Consider the following 17,073-nt stretch of genomic DNA (forward strand, 5'->3'; position numbering starts at 1 on the left):
AAATGTCATCACAAAGTTCCAAAGGGCCATTTTCATATGTGGCCTTAAATCAGATGTGTAATCTCATTCTTGCTCTGTGTTGTGAAGGATCAGTTCAGACTTCATGTGGGGTTTTTTCCCCTCCCCCTGACTGCTGTTACATCAGTATTCAACAGTGATGGCTAAAGCCAAATGTGCTGACCAACTCAGTGGTCTGCTTGTCTCCGACACTGGGAAAATGTTTGGATCACATATCAAGTGTCCCAGAGAAGCAATGAATTGATTTTTTGAACTGCTGCGGCTGAGGTCCACTTGTCTAACCAGGCTTATGTATAAATACAGTATATTATGTTAAAAACACATTTAAAAAAAAACCAAAACAAAACACAGACCCTTAAACAATTACTTAAAAATTCATAGAGCAAGAGAAGAGACACGCCTGTATAAGGAAACACTCAAGGTCATGAATTCCCTTAGCTTTTTTTAATATGTTGTTGTATATATAGATGGTTCATCCATACACCAACCAAAAGCTTGAGACCTTCACGATAAGTCCAATTGTACATGCTTCAATGATGTATTCAATTGTACTTTCAATGCTCAAAAACACATGTCCTGTGGCCGTACTGAACACCAAGAGCATTCTCTTATTTTTTTTCCTGAAATCGATAATGTTTCCAAGTTGCCCACTGATCCATTCTGTATTCCAGACGTGTGACAACCAGCCATCACAGAAGTCGCTTGCAAAGTAACAAAGTTACAGCTGTTTTCATTTTAAATAGTCTTCAATTTTAAAAAAATTTGCAGTCTGATACAGAAGGCTAGGAGACCTGAATATGAAAGTGCTAGTCATTAATTTACAGAGATCAGGCATCACATAGTGCTATGAAGTATCCAATATGCTACATATGAATACAGCTGTTCACACCTTACAAATGCCTCTGGTTGTTATTCCCCCCAAGGCTACTTAAAAAAAAAACAAACAACAAAAAAAAAATCAATAACCTTGGCTTGTATGTACATAAACATGAGTGTTTGTTTATGCAGAAATAATGTATCACCACCACCAGAGGTATAACCATATTACGGCCATTTGGCCACAACAGTGATAATGAAATGTTTAGTCCCATTATCAATTTGAAACTGTTAATCCCCCAATTTTGTTTAAGTGGGAAAAAACCAAAAGAGTTTCCATCATGGCATCCACTCCACACTGGGCTCCAGAAGACAACGTTGTTCAGAGCTTCCTCTCTTGCATCGTGCTCAAGTTCTTGGTTTGTTTTCCCCAGCCATTGGTTGCATTTTGGTTGCTTTCCCACATCTTCTGGAGCTATTTTCCATTTGACAGATTGAAGAATGACTGAGAAGAACCAGTTCTGGAACCACTACTTAAGGGAACAACACAAGCTTTTTTTTTTTCACTTCACTACAATCAGTCACAGAGTAATAAAAAGTAGAACAGGTGACTCAATTCATTCCAGGAGCAGTGCCTCCAAAGTTGAAAGTAGGCGGCACTACTGGCGCTGTGAACTTGTACCCGCCGTGTTTCTCGATCATCTTGGATTCTGCAATTAGATGATAAGCAACAGCACTTAAAGATCACACAGAAGTTGTTTCCTGTTGCTCAATGGTCATTGGCTACACAGTTGCTAGACTGCCCTGTCAGGAAGTCATAGACAATTTAATGTTGTGTTTTAGAGAATAAGGCTTTAAAATTTCTTTCCTACAACACCATTCATGCAGAACATGTCAACTGGTATCCCCAGCCTACACTCTCCTCCAGTTCTTTTATTTTCCACCCTCTGCTGCTCTCTGCTCAGGTGTGTTGCTTGGTTAGCTACAAGATGTCCAGACCTCAAAAGATTCTGGAACAACTTTGTCTACTGGTTTCTACTTATTTAGGTACCAGTAGGACTTTATCATTAAATCAACAACAGAAAGAGATAACAGGAGAAGAGAGCAGAGAGACCAGAAAAACATCATTCCATAAAAAGACTCTGTAGACATGGTAGTTCACTGTCAGTCATTAAACCCACAGGCCAAAACTTTGGCTCACAAGCGATGTTAAGAGTTTTACAGTGTATTATTATTTATAATTTTTTTTTTTTAAGAAATGTGATTTTATTTATTATCCATTTCATGTTTTTGTGGCAAATAAAGAATAAACAGCAGATTTCAATGCGCATGATTAATGTAACTGGGTACAAGCTCGCAGTTCTTTTATTAAAAGTAAATATATAGATAGAAAGCATTGGTAAAAACCTTAAAATTAAGAAGAAAAAACAGGAAATGGCACGTAAACAAAACTGCTTTATTGTCAGACTTATGCGCAGCATCAGAGTTTAATGGGAAAATTGGAGTACAGTCTCTGCTGGTGCTCACCATGTGCTGCCCGTCTCTGGTCTGCAAGAGTTCCAATGTCCTGAAGGTGTTTGCCCTGTTCCTCATCGAGGGCCTGTGTTAGTGCCTGGTACCATGCTGGGTCGCGGGACTGGATGTCTGCATTGCATTGAAGTCAGATTAGTGACAGATGTACACCATAGACACATTTGTTATACTGAATCATTTAACTTTGATTTTCTGCAGCTTGTCGTCTTACTCTGTAGTATGGCTTTAAAGATCTGATACTCGTCCACTAAGTTGTCTTCATCATCTACTGCTGTAGTGTAGCCCTCAAGTGCCGTCTCCTCGGCATCATCCTCCTCCCAGTCTTCATCATCTCCATCCTCTCCTGCCTGCTTTGCCAGCATCTCCAGGTACTCCTGGCCCTCATCGTCAATGTCGTCCTCGTCACTGCCCAGCTCAGCTACATTCATTCAGAGTAACAGAAGACCTTTCAACATCACTTAATGCAACCTCAGCTTAGGCAACACTGAGCCCAGCAAATACTTGTGCTTTACCGTTGTCATCCTCGTCTTCCCCATCTTCGTCATCCTCGTCATCTTCATTCTCATGCTCTGCTCGACACGCATATGCTCTCTTGAGGCCATTGAACAGCAGGATGGCTGCTGGAAGAAGCTGGCCGGCCACTTGGTTGACAACCTGAGGCCTGTGCTCCAGGTCCATGAGAGCACAAAGTCCAAGAATACACATCTTTCTGTCGTGGAGACTGTGAGGGGGAACATTTAGTTAATATGATGAGTTTATTCCATTAAAACCAGATTTATCATCAGATTTAGAAATCCTAAAATTGTTCTGGCAATCAGGAGCAGGCATGCTGTAGTGGTATCTTGCAGATATACTCATGAAAGTCTTACCCAAGGAAGCAGTCGATATCTTTAAGCCACTGGGTTATGAAGTGGTTAGTGATAGGCTCAGTGTTGTTTGGAAAGCGCAGATTCTCTAAAGTGTTGAGGAGAAGAGGGGGGCTGTAGTAAAGAGCAGCGATGGCCACCTGCAGGCACATAGTCCTCAGCTCACTGGTCTTCACCTCCCGCGTCAAACGCTCCAATGCAGCAGCCACAAACAACGGCACAACCTGCAAAAAACAGCAAGTTCGTCATCAACAGAGCAATATGTGTGACTTATGAATATTGCATAAAAATGACAAGTGAATGCATTCTGCAGATGTATTTGTCCCCTATAGATGTTTACCAGTTTGATCTACGAATCTGATTTTTTGGCACTGACCTGGTCAATACCACGACCTTTGCACTGCAGAATGATCACCTCCAGTAGCTTGGCCGCATGGCACTCTGGGTCTTCACCTGGATCACCTGTCAAGACCTGTGTGAAATGACACGGTCATGTAAGCCTCCCAGTCACCACAAATGCTTAGGCTCTTGATGCATTATCTGCTACACTATTTTACCTTCTTGCACATGCTATAAATGATTTCCAGGTATTTGGTGTCAGACAGCAGGGTGTCTGTGTCAACTGTGACATAGTTGTGAAGAAGAGGCATCATATCTGTAACAGAAACATCGACTTTTCACACATCTGAATTCATAGCAAAACAAATCTGCACTTTTTCCTCTCTATAATCAAGAATATCAGCCATTACCATATGGGTCCAGTTCAAGTGTTTGTCTTCCTTTTAGAGCTTAATAACATCATAGCTTCATCTACCATGAACCCAAGTGCTAATTCATCATCAAACACACACCTGTGAAGTAGTCAAATCCATCCTGCTGGAAGACCTCATACACCAGTGGAAGGAGCTGCCACATCTGTGGTGACACCTGCTGGCAGGTCAGGCTGTGAGCCAGGGAGAGGATCTCCTCATAGAACTCTGGAAAGGGGCGGGGAGTACATAGAGTCTGTTTGATACCAGTACGTCACTTCTTAGGTGAGCAGACAGTTTTAGTGTGCAGGTGGAATGTGGTAGTACAGGAAGGACTAGTTCTGCTTACCCAGTACATGTTGCTGCAGCACAGTGCCTATTACCTGCAGACAGATGCCCTCCAACTGCTGGGTGATCTGAAACAAAGTAATGTTTAAAATGATGAGGATTTAATCAATTCAAAAAACACAGAAGTTTAAGCTGTTGTATAACCATTTAAAGGGGTCAAAAGAGTGTCAAAACATACTTTAACCAAATAAAACAGAATGTTATACAGAGAAGGGAGATTTGCATTCTACTATTAAGTATCCATTGCTACATTTGAAACATAATCAGGTTGAGGTATGAACCAGCCTTTGATTTTAGTGAAAGAGTAAATAATTAGAGCTGAATTCATTAAAAGCAATGAGTACATGCAATTCTTCATTGTTTGTTTTTCTTGTAACTGATGAGTCAGTTCTGTAATGTCACCTGTTCCCTTTCCTGTTCTCTAAATTTATACCAACTGAACAGTGTTTTCCCCTGCCCATAAAAAAAATAAAATAAAATAAAAATTAAAATAAATTAATTCTTTGTAGCAGAGTGACATACATTGACAGTCATACTGAACTGTTATGCAATCTAAAAATAAAGAAATAAATGAGGTAATTTTAACAAATCCTCAGTGTGGATTGATGCATGGTCCAATCTAATGGCTTCTTGGCTTCAAACACTAGCAGTGCTATGTTTCAGCAGACATGGTGGCAGCGTGCCCCAGCACTATTTCTAGCGTCTGCCTCAGCCTCTGAGTCATTGTGAACATGGTGAGAACAGAACGTGTTCCCAAGAGTTGGTGGGTGGCTGAAGTGTGTTGGCAGGAACCCTACAGCAGACCAGAGCTGCTTCTGCAGATGAAGTGGCAATGAACTGAGCGATCAGCCAGGAAAGAGAAAGAGTGTGTGTAGGCAACAAGCTTAGTGGCTATGCTGCTAACCTCTTTGTGGTCCTCCACCACGCTTAGCAATGTGTCGATGGTGTTGAGGATGCCCATAGCCGTCACAGCCTTGTCATCTCCTCCCTCCTCATCAGGGCCTGTCTGAATCACCTGGTTGAACGTCATCGCCTGTCAAAAAGCGAACAAAGAGATCGTTATGATTACGTCTGTGAACTTTCAGTATAGACACATTTCACTACCGTGCTGGAAGACTGACAGATTTCTTCTCTATTTAACACAAGAATAGGGTCAAACCTACTAAATTTGCTAGTAGTTTTCTCTTAAAAACAGTACAGGAAGGGTATGCACGTGGTGACATCAGCATACACTGGGCTATTGTCAGGGACATTATATTCTTACATAAAAATCAGACCATTGTTTTTGGGATTACTCTGTGAGTATTTATCTCCATCTGAACTACGTACAGAAGTCATGTGAGCAGTAGGACTCATTTTCAAATTTCATGACTTTTAGAAATGCGTGTGTCTCGGTGGCCAAGGGGAAATGCCTGCAGCAAATGATGTGAAATGATGACACATAGCCTCTTTACTGCTTACCAAGTGTTGTGTCATCTCCACAGCAATTGGAGTGACTTCCTCGCTGTATTCACAGATCATCTTCTGTATGACATTGGTGAGGTCATCGTTCTCCGTTTCCCTGACAATGTGCAGAAGTGCCTGCATCACTGGCCGGATGAACGGAGTGATGTACTCTTTGGCTAAAGAACAAAACGCACAAGTTAATTTAGATACGTGAAGAAAAGCACAACTTAATTACATTCTTTAATATATATCTCTCACTGGATAAAGTACAGACACTAAAACATGAGCTGCATGACTTTAGTTGCTCACCTTTCTCCTGGTTGCTGATAAGAACCTGCAGGGCAATAGCGGCCTCCACCTTAACCGGCATCTCGTTGTCATTGATTAGGCAAAGGCGGGTCAGCTCAAGAGCGGTCTGCAGGTTCTGGTCGCTTTTGAACTTAACCTCACAGAAGTAATGCAGCACCCAGCAAGCCTATATGAAAACAGAGGTGGAGAAACCAAAAGCAAATTACTGCGACAATATAACAAGATTGTGTTCATTCAAGGCCACTTTAGTCAGTAATGTTAACATGAGTCTTGTTTAGAAACGGTCACTTACCCTGGCTCTCATGTAGCCCAGGTCACTGCGGAACAGGGGGAAGACATGATTCTGCAGCATGAACTCCATCTGGTCCTTATAAATTTTTTTCTGTTTTGAGAACACAATAAAAACTTGTCAGGTTTCACAAGGCATTTATTGCTTGTTCAGTACCAGTTAGAAAGAAATCTTCTAGACTGAATTTGAGGTAAATTGATACTAACAACTCTACAGTATCACCACATGAATATTGGTTCACAGCTCTGACATAATTTATCTCCATAAAATAGTCTAGAAGGCACAGTACTTTAGCATCTCCAGCAGCCCATAGCTAAGAGGTGCAAAAATCATCTCTTTCCCCAATAATGAGCATTCACAACAGTCATGATTTAAAATAAATAAAAAGAAACAGGAAGGTGCAGTAAAAATCTCATTTGCTGCACCACAAAACTGACAAAGAAGGAGCCGTTTACCTTGAGCAATATTTCAGCCAAGGAGCCAATCATGTGGAGCGCACCGTCCTTTTTCCTGGGATCAGATGCGGGATCAGTGAGAATCTGGTAGCAGAAGCCCATAGTCTTTTGCAGAACCTGAACAGAACACATGCTGGATTAGGTTTCATTAAATACAAACTGCGTTGGCAAATTAGGAACCACTTTTGAGGAAATAAACCACAAAATGATTTCAACTGACCTCTTTCCTCTTGTTGCAGGCAGTGAAAAGGAGCGTTTGTGCAGCTGTTGTTGGAGAGATGAAGTCCTCAAAGACATCTAAAGGAGACAGCAGAGATCACACGAATGGTTAGTCATCACCAACGCACAGGACTGATTTTGGATTACAGGCACAAACCTTTGCTTACCAAATTTCATGCGAATGTACTCGTATGGATCCTCCTGCCACAGTTCCTCATCACTGTCTGTATAACACATGAGGGGGAAAACCACATCCTGAATGATGCCCTGGAAAAACAAAATGACAAGTCACAATCATTGAGGAGGAAACAGAGTTTTACATTGTGTTGCATCATTCGTCTTCTGGCTGAACCCATACTGCTTGGCAGCTCTTTAGCTTAATGCTTCTAACAGTGGCATCAGTCCATCCAAGCAAATGAAGTCTCATAAAGTTACTGCACACCTGACTAAGACTTGTTATATACATTGTTATGTTTACTGGATATTCAGTAATGTTGCTTATATACCTGGATGTGTGGTTTGAGGTTTCTCCACGTCAGAGCATGTGCTATACCCTGGTTGATGTAGTTGAGTGTCTGTTGGAGTACTCTAGGAGCCACGTATTGCTTTTCCTTGTACTGGTATAAGACTTTCAGCAGCACCTAGCAGACACAAAAAAAACCTTCCATTTGTGAACTGCACTCCAATAGCCACAAAATTCACTCTCTGAACAGAAATATGTTGCTGCTGAATATACATATTCTGAAGCTTTTACCTGCTGTGCAGGAACTGCATATTCCTTGAGGAAAAGATCAGCAAACTCTGTGTACTCTTTGGTTGTGTTGCCTGGACTTCCATACCTGCAATTGTGGTTTAACATAGTGAATATTACTGTTAAGCACATTTGTACCAATTACTGAACAGGTTAAGGGAACAAATGCTAGATTTTTTACCTCTCAAACAATCGAGCCAAGATGTGAAGGGCCCACTTCTTACACTTCCACCATGGCAGCTCGGGTCGCTCATCTTCATCTATCTGCATGGTCTCCTACGCAGAACAAGGACAATATTTACACACTCCGCTTGTGGAGATCTTGAACTGTGTCCATCTCGAAAGCAGAACTATTTGTAAGAAGGGATAGGCAATATTAATTAATTTTGTCTTCTTACCGGAGGCACATCTCTATCCACTACTGTCTTCAGGATCTCCATCCATTCTGTCAGGTTCTGTCTGTTAATGAGCTCCAGGGGGAGGTTGTACTGTGGAGACAAACAAGGAATCACTTTTTTTAAATTACTACAGATATTTGGCCATAAGGGGTCATTACAGACTTAACACAACTCCAATAAATTGGGACATTGTGCAATTATTTTGCTTTATTCATGTTAATATGGAAAAATATGGTGGTTACTATTCACGTTTTTTTTTTTGTCCAAACCACAAGACAGAATGACTACACCGGAGAAGATGTTAGGTGCTGACATTACCTGAAAGAGGGCATAGAGGATCTTGAAGATCTGTTTCTGTATGAGGACAGAGTCACTGGAGTGGTCAGGGATCAGCTGGATGAAGCGGTCTTTCAGCATGGGCATGAAGATGTGCATGGCGGCCACCAGAGGCTGACGCTCTTCAGGTTTCTTATATCTGTTTCACACCACAGGCTACATCAGCCACACAAGCAGTCGTGTTACATAACACCATATGAAACAAAGAAATGAAACTCTGACTTACTCATAGTTTTTGACAAGCTGGTAAAGGCAGAGCAAGATGCCCAGCCATCCGGCACTGTTGTCTGACTGCAGGTAGAAGCCAATCTTGTCCACGATGGTCGTCCACTTGCCAGGGTAGTCATGCTTGATCATGTGGTGGATACACGTTGTCAACTGGACCCTAACGAGTTCAGAAGTGCAGTTATAGATGATTTAGATTTGGAAAGCTCCTCTCGCTGTACTCCGCCAGCAGGCTGTGTGGTTACCTGATGCGCTCCGGGGAGTGGATGATGGCCTCCACTATGTTGTCTCGAATGAACTGCCTGTCCTCCTCAGGGATGTTATTGACAGGCGTCTCTGTGCCTGAACCGTCTCCATCACTCCAGTGCTGAGTTATCATGTTCTTAAGGTAAATCACACCTAGACAGAGAATAAAAATATTGGGGGTCAGGCCATTATGGCAGTGTTTTAGTTTTGTTTGGCCAACAAGTAAGTGTTATCATATCTCATGTTTTTGTAATCATCATATTGGTATTGCAAACAATATATGTGTATATACGCAAATTCATTACAGTATACGTCCCGATGTATGTAGGTAATACATGTGTATATCTATGTGTGTGTGTCTCAACAATTATGTGTTGAATTATTTATATATTTATTTTATGTATGGACTTGCAATTTTAAGTTTGAGATATTTAACTATCAAAATGATGACAAAACTGCATACACATACACACAACACAAAGACAGATTTGTGGCTATTATTTTACTGCTGTACTGAATCATATGTCTGACTACAGGTAATATCTGTGCTGCACATCAGAAACATTCAGCTCTCCATAGGCTGAATGTCCACAGGATTATCAAAGTAAGTAAACCATCATGTTTGCTTTTAAAACTGTTGTTGAACAACCCCCATGCAAACTCCCATATGTGCATTCATTTTATTGACTGTAAACAACACTCTCAGTACCACCTAAAGCCTAAGCTGTAAGAATCAATTCTTCCATCTGCAGTTCAGTAGTTTTGAATGTAGCACAAGGGTGTCAGCTGGGTTCACATCTACAAAGTGGGGCCCACTCTAAGTTCTGTGGCCCGCAGGGGGAGAGGCATCTGAGGCCGTGGAGGAGTGAGGGCTGGGACGCGGACGTCAGACTGCTGACACAAATGTCTACACCGCTGGCGAGGCAATCATAATCCAGCCTATCAATGCTGACAGAGCAAAAACCCCCTCCCCTCCGCCTATGACCACCAAACTACACTATAGTCCAACACTGCAAAGCCGCTATGAATCGTTCATATTAATCAGAAACACGGACAGGAAGAAAATTACTTATTGAAACTAGCTGAAATTAAAGGCCGCAAGGTTAATAAATGATTGAAGGCATAAACATTGAGATAAAATACCCACTTCAGGCATGACAACAGCAGTGCTTTATTAAACTTGGCTTTATTACACTTACAATTTCTTTGCGCTTTTCAACTTCTGTAAATTCCAACTCCACTCTGAGAGCAGGACCATATTGAAACTGGGAACTGAAGTTAGATTAACCAACCAATATTATGTTTGCATAACACGCACCTGTTGGGCCAACAACATTACAAAACCAATGAGATTAAGAAATCACTGGGCATTTTTCTAGCCATACCCACCATGGGGACATGAACCTACTCAAAACCTACCTAAAAATAAAAATTAGAAAACTGGCAACATCAAGAAGGTACAGCTGATTTTTCTAGGTGAAACTTTATGCTACCACAGAAATAATAACTGAGAATGGAATTTCATTTGCAGTCCTTAAAGCCAAAATGACATGACACTTTAAAAACTCTGAAATTCTTTCACCTCCACACACAAAATTCCATTTACCTTCTTTGTATTCAAATAAACATGCTGCCTATAATGTCTGAAATAAAACTTAAACCCACATTCATCACTGCTGCCCAGAGAGTCTCTTGATGCATTTTATCAATCTATTCACTCACGCTTATGTAATAACTGTCAAAAAACACGATCAAAAAGGAAGCAGAAGAAAGAATTCCTACAAAACAAATGACAGCATTGTTGGACTGTCTACCAACCTCAGGCCTTACAGGAGCTAAATGAATAACAATCCAACTGAGCTCAAAGCCAATACAAAAAAATTGTACATTTGTGATCAGCTTCACATGTAATATTACTCCAACCGCTTCTGTTGGGTCTGGAGGAGCTTCTCCTCCTTTATTTTACTCTAAACACTGTCAGACATTTTTCCTACAGCTGGAAAAGTAATTTATTGCTCTAAAGCACAGCCCTACAGCAGCTTAATTTGTTGGTCTAGCTATGAATATTTGGGAGGTGGCTTCAGATACTATGTGTGTACTTTGCACAACTTTGGTTAAGATTTTAACTTTAAACACTGACTTTGTTTCCCACCACTGACACCTTCCCCACAGTGCAGCATTTGACTAAAGCAAAACAAGTTATTTTTAACCAACTCCACGTGTCCACTGCACTTCAGCGTGGCACTTTAGCCTCACAAAAACACTAGTGTGAATCATGTATCATTGCTAAATTAACTTTTTGAAACTATTACGTAAGTAACCTGTTTAACTTGGGGTCATGGAGAATATCTAGTCTATTTGTCATCTAATGCAATCTGACAAAACTGGAGTCAGACGTAAGATAAAGTGGCAGGTAACACAGCGCCAGAGTGTTGAAAAGACCTTATGGGGCTCTAAATGATACAAAATGGGGGCAAAAGGTATGAATTGTGAGTCATAACTTTATTTTAAAACAACTTGTAATATGCCTGTACTTCCTAAGGAAAATATATATACACAAAAATAATCCCTGTCAGTCATCACTTATGACTCATTCACAGTATGGCTGTAACTGTAGAAACAACTTAAAAAAGAAAAGTGAAATTTCTTACTGGCTATTTACTTGTTATTTTTGGGTTGAAAATTTAAATATAATCTCATTCTTAATCTTATGAACCTCTAAGCACAGGAAGGTCTAATCCAGGAAAAGACAGAAAAGACTATCCATCTCTTCAATGTAACATTTAACCCAGCAATAAATGTGTTAGTGTCAGCAAACCTGTGTTTATGCTTTTAGGTAGTTTACAAGAACTTTTATTTTCCATGTTTATTTTTTCCTATAAACAGTTTGTATATGGGCATAGGTAGGCATCCTAACACCTTTATCTTGAATCTTCACCTCAGCTTTTAAATTACATACACAACTCTGTTTACACAAATCAGTTCACTCTATAGATGTGCTAACTGCACTCCTAAGGCTACCAGCAGCCAGCAGGGACTCAGTCTTTATTTTGAGTGATTCTAGCTGTCTAGCTTTATATAATAAAGCTGCACACACACACACACACAAACACATCTTTTACCAACTGTAAAACCATTTTCACATGTGAAAAATCAGACTCACCTGCTTGCCTGACGGGCAAATCCAGTTGATCAGACATGGTGACACGCAGCAAAGTGGACACAAAATTTACCTGGGTGTGACCCTGTAATATCAGAATAAACAGTAAAGCAGTTATAGACTCTGAAACATTTAAAATCTCAGACCTCTCAAGCTATTTTACATGAAGTGGTTTTCAGACCATTTTGCATGAAACCTACTTGCAGCTGTTAATGGTGTTTTACTGTGATGTGCTGTTGCACTTAAGGGAGATGGCCATGGCTTTAGGCCACTTAAATATGTTGTCATCAAAAGGAGCTTGGGGGCTATATTAAATGGCAATTTGAGTAGACATTATGTTTGGCATTCAGGTGCTTTAAGTCACACAAACACCGTTGCTAGGTGACTAACAATAAAAACGGATATTGCATTGTTACCTTTACAAAACTGATGAATAATTTCATCCCATCATTTTTAAAGGGCCAGCTTACATCACAACTCCTAAAGCTGTCAGAAAAGTATTATATTGTGTTGGATTCATCAGAGAGTTGTTCAAATAACCTATTCTCATAAACACTGGCAACACACTGTGATCCACAACAATGCGGGTCTTTTTTGGCCAGTATCATGGCATTACAGATTCAAGCCAATGTTCTGATCTGGAACATTTTGTGATAAAATGACTAAGGTCAGGTCCTCCACAACAACAGCTTAGGTTGATCCCTGTGAACATGTAAAAGTGAAATTATGGAGATTACCAACTGATATATCAGATGTTTGCATCTGGATGCATAAATAAATATGTGATTTATTCTACACTTCCTGCTGGTATGCTGAGCTCCACCACAAACTGCATTTACAGTATTTCCTTAGCACGTGTATTCCACTGCAATACAGCTTCAACAAAACAACATTTTTAAAAAGGTCATGTAATGTATTAAAGCATTTTATAAACCCTTGGCCAATATTTTTCTGGCAATTCCCCATGAAAAATAAAGTCAGAGTTTATGACTACACAAAGCACCATGTTTAGAAACACCAACAGATTTACTCCATCCTCCTCCAGAAGACATGATCTGTTTTGTTCTAAACAACTCCAGCAACTTCAGCCAGCTACGTGAGAACACACTCCCAGCTTTGCCATTCAAGTGAGCCATCACTATCTAATGCATATGTGGGTGTAAAAAAAAAAAAAAAAAGTGCAATCCAATGGCAAAAATAAACATGAAAGAAGGGTTACTTGATTGGGACAAAAAAATACATACTGAGCACATACGCTACAATTGGATAACATAAAATAGGCCTTAGTCAGTCATCTAACTGTCATCCATTTAGATTTTACAGTCAGCGACTTAAAAGAGTTCATATGTAGGTGGAGTAAAAATCATGGCATTGTGATTTGACTGTCCAATGTCAAGTGTCTCACACACAGGCAAATTGGGCTCCCAAACTATTTAAGGCTTCAGCTCTGCGTACATTTAAACCTCCACTACAAACAATGAAGCCAGAATCAGAATCACTCCAAACATCTTTTCTGAGAAGTAATTTGAAATCATAACCTGGGGGGCTTTATCCAATTAATTTTCCCTGATATTTAATTTAAAATAGGTTAAATCGTTTATCTGAGCGAAAAAAAAAAAATTTTGTGATTAGCCCACCATTAAAAGTCAAAACTAAAACATAAGTGGTGAATCAGAAACGACAACATAACTTTGTAAACGTACACAATCGGGCTGCTGCCTCAACCAAGACAGTGGAGCTAACTCATTTAACGTTAGCTCACATGGAACTCGGCTAACATAAAACTCAATTTTAAGATACACATTTACAACGTAGCTGCTAATTCCCGGATCGCATAGAGTGTAGCCATGACAACAAAAGCCAGATGTTGGCGTCTGTATACCTTGATGCGTTGTTAAACTGAAAGTCATCACTTCAGGGCTTGTCACAGTGACACGTGAGCAGCAGCTATACGGCTGCTCAACCAACAAGTAGCGAAGTTAGCTAGAAAATATTAGCCACAGGGCCAAGCATTAGTATCCTACTGTCAAATACGCTAACTACCAAATGTCTCATTTTCTCTAAGTGCCAACTGTTAAACACCCTCAGGCTTATTATTCTCGTGTCGCGTCAGTGTGGCGAACTAATAATTATAACAGTTAGCTTGTTTAGCATTAACAACACAGCTGGCTCAACATGAAGCTAACGTTGACGTTGGTTACTGGCCCACGCGTGTCATAAAAAAACGCAACTGAAGATCATGCCAAGGCTCTATACTGATGACAAGATAGGAGCCGTAAGAAGCACTACATTTGTCAAACAGCAAAATTTAGCTGTTGATCTCGAGGAAACGGTAGCAGTGCCCGGTCTGCGTGATCGCACCATCTTGATGTTGTGAACGGCCGAGGCCCGATCCGAGACCGCGCCACAACCTCCATCACAATTAACAGCTAATCTCAACTTTTACCTCGTTCAGTTGTCTCTCCGCGGCCTCTCGCAGATTGGGGTCCATCGTCCCCCGAAGGGCCTCGACCAAAGACTCTGGATCCATTACGAAAACTCTGCTTACGGCTCGGATTTTAATATTTCAGAGATCTATCAATTCTCAGTCACTGCGCACATGGACACACGGCTCTCCGGTTACCCGGCGCGAAAGGAAGCAGTGAATGAAGTACCCGGATAGATCAGCGCCAAATTTGTGCAACACGAACATCCGGTGGCAACCAATCAACTGTGGGAGTTGTAGTTTCAAGAATTACTTCATATCAATCTGGCCTTATTTATGCAGAATGTGTATCTATTTCAATGTGCCATTCAAATAGATAGGGAGAATGGCCCCACAGCTAACTAGGCTACATTAATTCCAAGGGAAAACAATGCAAATTTCTTTTTCAGTATGCTTAAATATTAAAGATATTATATGTTTTAGGTATACTCACACTTAACTGAGTAGTTTCATTTACATAATTTAAATTACAAACATCACTGAAGTAGCCTGAACTCACTTAATTAATCACATCCCAAAACATGGCAGAGTTAACCATAACTGGTTGTTATGTTGAACAGCTGAGGGTTACATGCCTTTTGTGAAATGCCATGCATTTTGTTGTAGCTACTGTGGAATAATGCATAATAATAAAGATGATTACTAAAGATAGACCTTGTTATAGTTTGCTGTCAACACCTCAGAGGACAGGATAGTGGTCTGGTGTGTGTAGCAGTGTCTTTCAGTATTCTACATGGTGATGAGAAAATGCATAGGCATTTTGCCACATAGAATATTTCCATAGTTACATGTAAAGCATTCTATTACAAAGTGAATGTATGTAATTGTTTTCATGGGTGTAAACTGGAAACCTACACACACTATATTGTGCAATCACACTAGAAATTCGGGTCGTTATTTTTTTTTATTTGTTTTGTTTTGGCTTGTTTGCAAGGACTGATGCTCATGACATTGTTGCATCTCTCGTAAGTACAGGGAGTGTTCCTGCTTCTTCTCTTTAAAAGGAACTATTAACATGTTAGACAACTAAGAAGCTCAGATGTTGTGATTTGTGAGTTTAAAGAACTTTCTCCCTAAGCTGACCAGCGTTTAATTTACTTGGCTTATTATCCCTCTGTGTCCAACAACAAGGAAAATGCAGTGTTTATGGCTGAATCTTAGTGATTACATGAAATGTCCAGTGGAGATGGACTTTGTGATAGACAAGGTGAGTCTCACTGGATTTCAGTTCACTGTGGAGCTTAAGTGCAGATTTCTTGTCTAATTTAAGGGTATTTACAGAAAGAAAGAAAGAAAGTGACATATTTTGTCATTGGAGGGAACTCACTCCAACGAAATTTGTGCTCTGCATTTAACCCACCCAAGTGACGTGCACACACACACAGCAAACCCGGGGCAGTGGGCGACCACGTGCAGCACCCGGGGAGCAGTGGGGGTTAGGTACCTTGCTCAAGGGTACATCAGCCATGGACACCGGGACGGGGAATCGAACCAGCGATCCACCGGTTACGGGTCCGACACCAATGTAATATAGTCCATCATTATCCTTCTGTCCTCTTCAAAAGTTGAATACTACATCGATCAGCCACAATAACAGCACCTGCTTAATATTTAGTAGGCCCCCTTTGTGCTGCCAAACCTGTTCTGATCTGTTAGGGGAAGGGACACAGGACCTCTGAGGGTATTTTGTCGTATTGGCATCAGGATTGGAATATTGGATCCTTTGGTTCCTGTTCATTTCATTGAGGGTGGGCCTCCTCCTGGTGGGAAGGTGGATTTGGCTTATTCCAGTATATCCTACAGATTCTCAATCAGGTTGGGATCTGGGGAGTCTGCAGACCATTGTTGTGGTTGACATTCCTGAGCTGTTTCTGAAATACAGTAAGATGCCAATGTATTATTAGCATTATGCAGGAGAATGTCTGCAGATGCATCAACATTTGAAAAGCGTATTAATGTTGAAACTGGAGTAGATGAAGCTACTATTATACCGTTTGGCAGCCTGACTATGAATCATACCTTTACATGCTCATCTTTGTGTCTTGTGTCATGACTTTATATTGAATTTCACGATTGCAACATAATATTACATGAATACTATTCCCACCCCGCAACAAACATCCCCTACCCTTGCTGTCACTCTATAGTTAAACTTACTCCATTTTACAGAGGATTATACGTCATGATAAACATTATACAGTATGTCAAAGTGTAAATAATGAAGTGATCTTTGCATACAAAACCTTTATAAGTAAAGTAAGTAGACTTGTGTTTGGAGTTAAAGGTCCTTAGGTCACACAGAAATTTGAACAAAACAAAATAACAACAAAAAACCTTTGGAGTCAGCTCTCAAATGTCCACTTCATGTGAAGTGAATTGCTGTGTTACCGCTGGGGGCGCTGCTGTGGGTTTTCATGCTGGATG

General features: G+C 40.5%; 1 protein-coding gene across 1 annotated transcript; it reads right to left on the bottom strand.

The window, feature by feature from the left end:
- Nucleotides 1-447: 447 nt before the first annotated feature.
- ipo7 (importin 7) lies at nt 448-14,814 on the bottom strand. The gene is made up of 25 exons (XM_046387948.1): nt 14,611-14,814; nt 12,168-12,249; nt 9,004-9,157; nt 8,760-8,918; nt 8,516-8,672; nt 8,198-8,287; nt 7,981-8,075; nt 7,803-7,887; nt 7,555-7,689; nt 7,216-7,315; nt 7,050-7,126; nt 6,830-6,946; nt 6,378-6,467; nt 6,086-6,251; nt 5,792-5,952; nt 5,235-5,363; nt 4,332-4,398; nt 4,085-4,210; nt 3,791-3,888; nt 3,610-3,705; nt 3,237-3,457; nt 2,880-3,088; nt 2,579-2,785; nt 2,362-2,478; nt 448-1,544 (listed from the first exon to the last, which is right to left on the bottom strand). Exons 1-25 carry the CDS (start codon nt 14,692-14,694, stop codon nt 1,447-1,449), a joined length of 3,120 nt encoding a protein of 1,039 aa, XP_046243904.1. The 5' UTR covers nt 14,695-14,814; the 3' UTR covers nt 448-1,446.
- Nucleotides 14,815-17,073: the final 2,259 nt, after the last annotated feature.

Source organism: Scatophagus argus, chromosome 1, assembly GCF_020382885.2.
Source record: "Scatophagus argus isolate fScaArg1 chromosome 1, fScaArg1.pri, whole genome shotgun sequence".
Taxonomy (NCBI): domain Eukaryota; kingdom Metazoa; phylum Chordata; class Actinopteri; family Scatophagidae; genus Scatophagus; species Scatophagus argus.

Coding starts and splice junctions, on each gene's coding strand:
- ipo7 (XM_046387948.1), bottom strand. CDS start 14,694: ATGGATCCAGAGTCTTTGGTCGAGGCCCTTCGGGGGACGATGGACCCC. Junction 12,250..14,610: donor CGGAGAGACAACTGAACGAG/GTAAAAGTTGAG, acceptor CTGATATTACAG/GGTCACACCCAGGTAAATTT. Junction 7,316..7,554: donor ACCTCAAACCACACATCCAG/GTATATAAGCAA, acceptor TTGTTTTTCCAG/GGCATCATTCAGGATGTGGT.